This window comes from Bubalus kerabau, chromosome 3 (genome assembly GCF_029407905.1).
Source record: "Bubalus kerabau isolate K-KA32 ecotype Philippines breed swamp buffalo chromosome 3, PCC_UOA_SB_1v2, whole genome shotgun sequence".
Taxonomy (NCBI): Eukaryota; Metazoa; Chordata; class Mammalia; order Artiodactyla; family Bovidae; genus Bubalus; species Bubalus kerabau.
This window is the reverse complement of record NC_073626.1, coordinates 32,897,127-32,907,768: the sequence shown is the minus strand read 5'-3', so window position 1 is coordinate 32,907,768 and position 10,642 is coordinate 32,897,127. Positions and strand designations below refer to the sequence as shown.

Here is a 10,642-nt window from a genome sequence, read left to right as displayed (position 1 = left end):
GTTTATCCTAGAAACAACAAAGTACATTAGTTTCAGCTGTCAATAGCAGCTCTCTTTTTGTTAGAAATGTTATTCATATTTATGTTTCCTTCTCACTAGAAAAAGTCTAGGAAGATAATTACATATAAACTACAGGTGGTTGTCTCTGGGTGGAGGAGTTTACAGGTTTTCTTCTAGTTTCTTTTATTTTGTTTATCTGTATTTTCTAAATTTTATCAATGAACATATACTCATAAAAAAAGTATATGTTTAACTCATATTGAGCCAGGTAATTGAGGACTATAGTATCCAATATTGCCTTCATGTCAAAGTTTCTAATCTATTTCTAAACATAACACCAAATCAAGGCAGAATTGTGTTGCCGACTGGAGAAAATGGTTAAATCACTATCTAATCACAACCATGCAATTCAATATGCATTAGACAACTTTTAATCTTTTCAGACAGACAGATAGTGCTATACAGACTGTATTAGAAGGATCCATTTTTCAGATGTATATTGAAAGCACATTTTAACAAACCTAGACATGCCTATCTGACCTAGACTCTGTTATCACTCCATTTTCAGAAGGCTGAAAAAGTGAGGGGTCAGGGGCTCCAAGGAATTGAAAAGTAAGATCCAAGGTGAACAAGAAGTCTAGAATATGTCTCATGAGTCTCCAATCAACCACTGATAAATTTAAAAAAAAATGTATTGGAGTATAGTTGATTTTTTGGCGCATCTAATATTTGCTGAGTGCTGGACAGGAGAGGCATGGCATAAAAATTGAATAACCTATGTTCCAGTCCCTGAGAGAGCTTAGTTTTCAGTGGGAGCTATGGAGGAGCGGTTGACACACAGGAAACAATTTCAAGTAGCTACAAAATGGCATATAACCAAGCCCCAGGTGGACCTGGGCTTGATTTTACACTTGTCTCTATTATATTTGTATTATGCATCTTGTGTGATCTAGACTCCAAGTCCTATAACAAATTCACTGATTTGAAGGCTTGGGATATTGAGATATTCGAGTTAAAGATGGGTTAAGCTCAAGCTTTAAAAAATTTCCATACTTTATATTGAAAATCTTTCCCAAACTTCAGTCTGCTTTACTTTCTGGGTAAATAAATGCAGCTCAATGAAACTAACTGCAGGGCCCACAATAATTTACTCTGCATTTAGAAGTAGATTTCATTCATTATAGATAAGAAAGATAGGAGACTGGTATGGATAGGAACTCCAGGATAGCCTGAAATTTCCCTGGTGGCTCAAATGGTAAAGAATCTGCCTGCAACGTGGGAGACCCAGGTTTGATCCCTGGGTTGAGAAGATCCCCTGGAGAAGGGAATGGCAACCCACTTCAGTATCCTTGCCTGGAGAATCCCGTGGACAAAGGATCCTGGTGAGCGTCAGTCCATGGGGTTGAAAATGAGCAACTAACACACACACACAACTTTAAAGGAGCCCTGCCCTCTCGACCCCACACATGAATTCCTAGTATCTATGTGCTTTCTGGTGATCCTCTCTTTCTATAAACGACCACAGTGAAACCTTCGAACAGACTGAAGATACCAATTGGTTGAAATGTCATCCACTTGAAATAGCACTTTATTATTCATACATACTCTTCATCAGGGATTTCATCCTCTTGTAACAGAGCAGGACCCTATGGGACTTTCCCAGGACAAGCCTTTCCTTGTAGCCTCTGCTTTAGCTTCTTTCTGAAGTACCTGTTGTGTTGTTGCTGTTGTTGTTTAGTCACTAAGTCATGTCCAACTCTTTTGTGACCCCATGGACTGTAGCCTGCCAGGCTCCTCTGTCCCTGGGATTTCCCAGGCATGATAACTGGTGTGGGTTGCCATTTCCTTCTGCAGGGGGTCTTCCCAACCCAGGGATCAAACCTGGCTTTCCTGCATTGGACAGTGGATTCTTTACCACTGAGCCACTGGGGAAGAACCTATTGAATAGATAATGGTATTTGATGCAAATTTCCTGAGTTGTTTTGCAGATGTGAAACCTGCCCCCACCACCCCACCAAATGGAAGATATTAACTACTTAATGACCCTGAGCACAGAACTCCAAGCCTCCTGAAGCCAAAGGGTTGATAAAGTTAACCCTGTGACCCCTCCCTGTTAACTCACCATCAGCCAATCAGAGAATTGGGCACAAGTTGATCACACACCCTGCTACCCTCCCACCACCACCTGCCACCACCTGGCTTTTAAAAATGCTTTGCCCCTTCAGTAAACCTTTCTCTGCTCCAAGTTTTATCGTTTGGATTTGTCTAGTCTCATAGGCAAGAGGATTTAGTAACCTACTCCCAATCCCACCAAGAGGAAATTGAGACTCAAAAGGGGCCTTGCATCAAATCACATAATAAATTAGTGATGGACCTATGATTAAAATTCTGACTTTGTTTTTTAATCCACAGCTTCTTACCTCTCCAAACTGATACCCATATCTTTTCCCACAAGGCAAAACTTACTGAGGACTCTGGGGGTCTTAGCTACTAGACATAAAAGCAAAACAGACACAGCACACAACATCTTTGAAATGTATGAGATGCTCTCATTTCAAGTCCGCCTTTTGGAAATCTCTCTGGAGCAGAGCTCCATTCTCCTCAATGCCAAGCACAGTGACCACCACTTGCATGCCCCTTGGTCTCATCGTAGCAAATGGGGAAGGAAACAAGGTACAGAGAGGTGAAGACCCATGCTCCCAGCTCTTGGTCAACCTGTAGAGTAGACCCTCTGCATTCAAACAATGGGTGAGCCAGCTATTGATCTGACTGGCTATGAACAACGGCAACAAACTTGGCTAATGTATCATGCAGGTTGTTTTTGGCCACTCAACACAATAAGCAATAAACACCTTCAGACAGTCTTGGATGTGTTATAGGACAGGAAATGTAAGATCGGAACCAATTAGGGTTTAACATTTCAGCAGCTCTGGGCACATCAGGGACCTGGGCTCTCTCCACTGTTGCCCCATTTCAGTGTACAATTGCCTTTGCCTGAGGCTTGCCCCTCATGGTCACCAGAGAGCTGCAGCCCTTCCAGACTACACACCCACATCCCAGCACCAGAGGCAGTGACTTGGGGAGTCGCTTCCTAAAGAATGTTTCTAAGAGTCTCCTGAACAAACCTCCTCTCACAATACTGGGGGAAACTTGGTCAACAGCCCATTCTGAAGCCAACCACAGCCAGGAGGACAGGCTCAGACCATTTATGATTCTCCCTTGAACCTGAGGTTCGAACCATTCTCACCTGAGTCACAGAAAGATGAGGAGGGAGTGGACGGGTGGGGAGGAGGGAGGGATGGGGAAGTAGACGCCTGAGCCCATCAGATCGGCCAGAGGTAGACGGGGGTGGTCGGGGTGGAGAGATGACCACCAACGGCATCTTCTCTGAGCTCCAGGCTGCCTCTCCTGCCAGGACTCATCCCCTGAGGCAAGGGTCTAATCTCTTCCAAAGTGATGAGAAGACTTTGTGGCAGCATGGAGAGCTCAGGGTACTGCTAAGAATGCTGCACCATTCAGCAATGCGAATACTCACAGAGGCACTCTTCGGGTGCTATGTTGACTCCAGGTGAATCTTCCTGAGGATTCTGAAGACCTTAATCCAGAGTCAGTGACATGATGGTAAGGGTGGGAATTTCAGGTCAGGAAGGCTGACAGGGTGAGGCCATTGAGAGCCAAGAGAGTCCTTTCAGTGCAGGGAAGCCAGTATTCTAAGATGCGAATCACACCTGCGCTGTCACTGCTGGCCCACCCCCAGGTACAATACAGGTAGGAAACTGAAATGAGACCCATGAAGGAACATCAGTATATTCTCTTCACCTGACTCATGGACTCTGATAGGCTTTCTAGCCTTGCTAAAATAAAAATCCATTTTTAGATGGCTGGGTCAAATGGTTTTTGCTTTTCCTTCTGTTATTCCTCTATTCTTTTTTCTTTTTTTAATTGAAATGTAGTTGATTATAGGCTTCCCCAGAGGCTCAGTGGGTAAAGAATCTGCCTGCCAATGCAGGAGAGGCAAGAGACAATGGTTCAATCCCTATATTGCAAAGATCCCCTGGAGAAGGAAATAGAACCCACTCCAGTATTCTTGCCTAGAAAATCCCATGGAGTCTGGTGGGGTACAATCCACAGGGTTAAAAGAGTCGGACACGACTGGGTGCACACACCTTTCCACGCATAGTTGATTTACAACTATGTGTTAGTTTGTGTTAGTTTCAAGTGTGCAGCACGTACTTCAGCTATATATACGTTCTTTTTCAGATTCTTTTCCCTTATAGGTTATTACAATATACTGAGTCGAGTTTCCTGTGCTATACACAGGTCCTGGCTGGGAATCTATTACATTAGTGTATCTGCTCCCTGGAGGAGGGCGTGGCAACCCACTCCAGTATTCTTGCCTGGAGAAGCCCCATGGACAGAGGAGCCTGGTGGGCTACAGTCCACTGGGTCGCAAAGCATCAGACTAAACACTGAACAGCACAGTGTATCTGCTAATCCCATCCTTCTAATTTATACCTCTTCCTTACACTTGCGGTAATCATAAGCTTGTTTTCTGTGGGTCTGTTTCTATGCCTGTGGGTCTATTTCTGTTTTGTAAATAAGTTCATTTGTATCTGTTTTTTTTTTTTTTTTCAGATTCCACATATAAGTGATATCACATGACATTTGTCTTTGGCTGGGCTTATTTCACTTAGTATAATCATTTCTAGTCTACCCATGTTGCTGCAAATGACATTGTTTCATTCTTTTTACTACATATTTTTTGGCTGCACCACATGGCTTGTGGGACCTTCATTCCTCCACAAGGGATTGAACACGGACCATGGCAGTGAAAACACCAAGGCCTAACACCTGGACAGCCAGATAATTCCCTATTTCATTTTTTCTTTTAATTTTATTTGCTTTTGATTTTTAAGAAGAATGAACATCTTTTCTTTTGTAATGGGAAAAATCAAATAACGTTTGGAAAAAAGAAGTATTTCATACTCATTTCAAACAGCATAAGAAATCCCCACCTTCAATAAGACGTCTGATGGTCGATTTTGTACTATTTGAAAATAAACCAACTTTATTTGAATTAGTTAATACCAATCAAGACCAGAAAACAAATTTATAACTGGTTCAGATTCATGAGGAAAACACTTAGCAATGTCTTCATTAAAAAGGAATTTTACATTATTAAGGCTTGAAAGCAAGTCCTGTTATTTTATCACCATAGCTAAAGGTCTTGAGGAAAATCAAGTGACCATCACTGGGAGTGTTTTTATAAAGTGAAATGTTTGATCTTTTATAAAAGCTAGGCTTCTTTGCTAAATTAGTTAACTCTCCAGCTTATAAAATGGAATAGCCAGGTGGTCAGGAAAGAAAGACAAGTTCAAACATCAGTCAGATATTTTATATTTTAAGCATATACATAGTCAATATCGCAAAATCTTTATACATAAATACCATAGATGACAGTATCCTTAAAATTATATTTTGCCAAAAAAGATCGCTTTCATAGAAATAGATTAACCCAAGCTCTACAGTGAGGCAATTTTTAATTTTTGTTTTGGTTGAGGAGGGGAACGTTGGATCCATTTCCTTAAGTAACATTAAGTAAGACTATGCACATTTGGGGTCATACCATATCACAAAATGAAAGGATCCTGAAACTAAGCTGGGAGGAGAATATTGACAAAGGGAGAGGATGATGCATTCATGGGAGGGCATGTGTTGTTTGGATTACATGCCAAGAGCCGTGGATAGAAACCAATGGGCCGCGTGTGCTAGGAGGGTCCCAAAGCCAAGATGTGAACACTTTGGTCCTCACATCAGAACCAGGATGCTTCCCACGCACACTTCTTTTTCTAATGTTCCAGAGGCTTTTAAGTGTTATTTTTTAAAATAAGGAAGTGATCCCTTGGGAATCATTGAACTTACTTTTAACCATGAGTTAATGCTGCTCATTCCAAGGAGAAGTCACCAGCATCTTGGTTCCCTCTGCTGCTGAACTGGCCTCCTGGCCCTTGGAAATTGGAGTCACAGACCTACCTACTGGATGTCCCCTGCCTCTAGACCAACTTAATTTCAGACACCAACTCTCACCGTTTTCTCCTGATGGAAAACTGGACACGACTGAGCGACTGAACTGAACTGAGACCTGTATCTTCCTGACACTGCCTCCTTTTTCATTCTGTTTGTCCAGACCTTGCTGATTTCTAGGATCTTAGATCTTCAGGGTCCATTCCAGATGTGATCCATTCTACAACCATTCTAAGATGCTTGATCTTGTCTTTCTGCAGAGTGGCCAGTGGGTACAGGTGTTACAAAGAGTTTCCATTGTTTCATTTGACAAATGCTAGAAAATTCAGCCCAGGAAAACTCATTCTTGGCATGGCCTCTTTCTAATCAAAAGATCAAGCATTTCCATGGCCCCACCAGCAAGATAAGTGAACACTGAAGACAGTATCATTTCTTGGGAAGATGAAACTAGTTTGGGGACCTGTGGTCAAATAACCCAATGGAGCGTGGGTTTCACTTTTCAACTCATGAGCTTGGTGCCAGGTAACTGTATCGTTTGTTCAAAACAAGACAGCCACACTCATACTGGTAGCTCTGAAGTGTCAGGTAATGAAGCTGTGCAATAGAAGGAACTATGTGCTGGACCAATCTAGATTTTACTGATCCAGCTCATCTTTTATAGCTGTTAAAATCTTATCCAATACACTCTTTCAGGGCAAGCTGAGAGGCCGGCAGGACTGAGAAGATGGGTAAATTCAACACAATTGTTCTGAATACGATTCTTATTTCTCCCTCTGCCTCACACTATGCTAACCCACCAAAAAAAAAAGTGATGTGAAAACCAAAGGAGAGAAATAAATCTAGAGTAAAATAGAATCTCAACCCAAGTAAATCCCCTCTTACTGCCACTGAGATGCTTTTTGAGGTATTGATATGCATGCCAGGCCAATAACAAGGGTCACTTCCCATCTCAACACTCTGGAGTTCAGGGTCAAATTGCAGACCTTCAATACTCCCTGAGTTGATTTTGAGGACATCTGAGGACCTTTCCACACTGTGGCTGGGAGATGATATGCTGTGTACAGGACAAGGTTATGGCCAAAACCCAGGCAGACTGAAGGATGTGGAGAAAAATCTCTTTGGAAAAGAATCATCATAAGGCAATATTATTTAAAAATACTCTGATAAATCTCGTCATAGATGTTAAAGCTTTAAATCAATAGTTGGTTGCATCATATGATAATCTGCTGCTGCAATAAAAAGATATTCCTGGATTGAGTACCAGGAAATGTCATCCATCTACAACTCCTCTCCCTCTGTTAAATGGTTACAGTGGGGTCATATAACTGCTCCAACCCCACCCCTGTGCCCTAATATGGTTACTGATATAAAACTAAGTCAACCACAGAAGGAACAGCTAGAACCAACAATATTGATTTAGTTTGGCTTGTTTGTTTTTAAAGGCTGTGTTTAAAGACTTGCCAATTGCTGGATTCTGAATATCCAGTGTCCTCAGGGTTCAAAAACTCCTCTGTAGGGGTACTCTGCCTGGGGTGCTACTCTGCCTGGGGGAGCTTCTCTGCCTGGGCATCCTTCCATTTTCACTGTGGCTCACTGGCTGTGCCTCTCAGGTATACCTCAAGAACAGCACCTCTCTGGATCTCGGGAAAGTAAACTGCTTCTTAGATCATCGTACTTATGCTGTGATGTTCAGGGAAGGATCTCTGAGGACAACAGAATTTCACACTAATGAAAAGGCCTTTGGGATCATTTAAGCTTTCATCTCCCATGAGACCAACATGGGGCTTTTCCCTATTGTCAGAAGGATTGTTTCCTCATTAGTTCGCCTTTTCAAACATCTCCAGGGACAAAGTTAGCAGGGAGTCCTGCAAAGGTTCCCTTAGAGGAGGAAATGAATCCATTCTTTCTGCTTTTGAATGAAAGGTCTCAGGCTTATAGGATGCCCCACTGAGAAATGGCATCTTCCTCCCTGGGCTAAAGGGGACCCCCTGCTTCTTCCCCTCTACTCTGATCACTGGGTCCCGTTTCTCTCTAGAGATCCCTGGAGGCAGATAGGTTGCTTGGGTTAGAACCTCGTGATGTTTCTACAGGAAGGCCCCATGCTGTCCTGCCCTCACTGAGCAGCGAGCCAAGTCCTGGGGCTTTCGGGCACTTGGGAGCCTCAGCCTCCATCAACAGGTAACACAGAAGGGAGGATTGTTGAAGGTAAGGGTCTGCGGCGGGTGGACTTTCTCCCAGGGCATTCATGGCAAGAGGGAGCTCATGACTAGTTCATTTTTCTTCGTTTCCTCTGCACAGTTCCCTGTGCTCAGGCAGGGTAAGTGTTTAAGGAGGTGAAACTCAAGGAGAATGACTACAGAGTGAAATATTAGCTAAAAAACAGCTTCCTCTTTTTCATCAGGCATTTGAATCAGACGGTAGGAAAATTTACCCAGATGCACGTGTATTTTTTCTTCGAGTTTAAACCACATGGTTTCCCAATCAGAAAGGCCCATGGACTTTCTTCCTAAGGTTCCATGATCAAGCCACCTCCTAAATGTATCTCTTGCGCATCAGAGGCTGCAGCTGAATCAGAGAGCACCCGGCTCACAGACCCACATTCAGGAGCAACTTGAAGAAGCTGGAGAGTCGTTTTTGGTCAATTGTTGGTATTTTGCTATGAAGATGGCAGCTACATGACATCACTGGCTCGAGACTTAGATTATAAGAGAAAAGATCTATCTAGAAGATTCCCAGGGAACACTGAGCCTCATACAAAGGTCTTCTTAGCCTCCTGCATCCATTCCCCACCCCCCACACTCCCATCTGCTTTCTCAGAGACCAAAATTCAATCGTGGATAAACATAGTCAAACCCAGGCATGTAATCCCCAATGAAACCACTCCCATAAGCAAGCAAACCCCATGGCTGGTAGACCCCACGGGCCTTTTGGCATCAACACTCCTCCCCTCCCCTCCCCTTCCCAGTTACCCCAGTTTGGAATGGCATGCCAATTTCCCTTCCTGGCAAGGCCTAGACAGATAATAGAGATCAGCATCAAGCCAGGTATGTGATCACATCAGACTGTGCCCAGCACTGCAGAAAACTGAGACTGTCTGAAGTTGTTTTCCAATCTGGCCTTCAGTGCCCGAAGTGACAAGAGTGCTAGAAAGTGGTGAGTGACTGGAGGTGTGTCTGCCAGGTGCCCAGACCCACGTCTGCCCCATCCACTCTCTGTCTCCCCTAACACAGCCATGCACCTCTTTCTAATAAGAACGAAGAGGGCGTTTGGCCTTGGAGTTACTGACAAAGAGGAGGGTGGACAAGGACAGCATGTTGTAGGTTTCTAATGCATCTTAGGAGATATTTCAATATTGGCAAAAGGGGCCAGTGACAATCCCACAGACAGGGTTCCCCCTGGCACCGACCCCCCAACACAGGGAACCCAGTCCAGGTCCGAAAGGCTGACAGCTTGACGGTTTCTCTCTTTTCTGCTTGCGGGATTCCTGCCTGACCAGAGGGAGATGGCGCTGACTTAGGTCAAAGCCAGCAGGCGGAGGGGTTCCAAGGATGCCAGAGAGATGTGGCCTGATGGAGACAGAAGTTTCCAGAGGTGGCGTGGAAGAGAAGTGTGTAAAGCCAGAGTCCTTGGGGAGACGGTGGAGTCCTTCTGCAGCAGCGATGGGGCGAGACGGCCAAGCTCAGGATCGGCTGAGGCGCTTGGCCACGTCCGCATAGGCCAGCTCGATCTCGCTGTCGGCCGCGCAGGTGTTGGTGAACTCGTCCCGGGCGTAGGCGTTCTTGAGGTACCGCCACAGACCCGTCATCTCAGCCGGGAAATCGTAGTTGCGGTATTTCTTGGCCACAATCTGCAATAGAGATGGCGTTAAAGCGTGAAATAGATCACCGGGAAGTGTCGGTGATGTGGCAGCGTGAAATAGATCACCGGGAAGGATCAGTGATGTGGCCCCGTGTGTGCACGGCGGGAAGACCCTCCATGTGTCCCCTAGGGGCCAGCAGCAAGACACTTGTCATGCAAGGTGACGGTGCTGCCTTTTTAATGCAACACTATTTAATTATCATATGCTATTTTATTTTTGTTGTATTATATTTTCCCAAGCAACTATAATTTGTCCTCTGATCTAGTAATTCTGCTTCTAGGTATTCCTTTCCTTAGGAAATATTGTGAGTGTATAAGAAGATTTAGTTTCTTGTAAATAGGACTGCAGGACTATTTGGAAATAGCAAAAAAAAAAAAAGTACCCAACACAAATGTCCAACAACACATGAATGGATAAATACATTGTCATATATACATGCAGTGGCATACTGGAGAGCCATGAAAAATGAGGTTGCAGAGAAAATTCCAGGGACTTGAAGAACGCTTCAAGGGGCTGTTCAGTTTGGAAGTACAGTATAAAGCATTAGGAGGAATATGTATGATGAACAGAAGTATATACACCAATCTCTTAGCAGAAGATATGTCTGACTGATAGAATTATAGACAACTTTTTTCTTCCCCCATCCAGCCTTATCTACAGAAGGGAATGCAAAGCAAAAAAACATGCAAGTTAGATGCCGGAATGCATATGGAGCTTCAGGGTATGTGGAGGTGAACAGATGGTGATTCCTGTTCTCTC

General features: G+C 43.9%; 1 protein-coding gene across 1 annotated transcript in view; it reads right to left on the bottom strand.

Moving 5' to 3' along the window:
- Positions 1-5,379: 5,379 nt before the first annotated feature.
- The window catches only part of LOC129645837 (chloride intracellular channel protein 5), a 114,504-nt gene continuing 109,241 nt past the window's right edge, over positions 5,380-10,642 (bottom strand). The window contains exon 6 of the mRNA XM_055571281.1: positions 5,380-9,871. Coding sequence (XP_055427256.1) covers positions 9,704-9,871 — 168 coding nt within the window. The 3' untranslated portion in view covers positions 5,380-9,703. The remainder of the gene's footprint in view (positions 9,872-10,642) is intronic.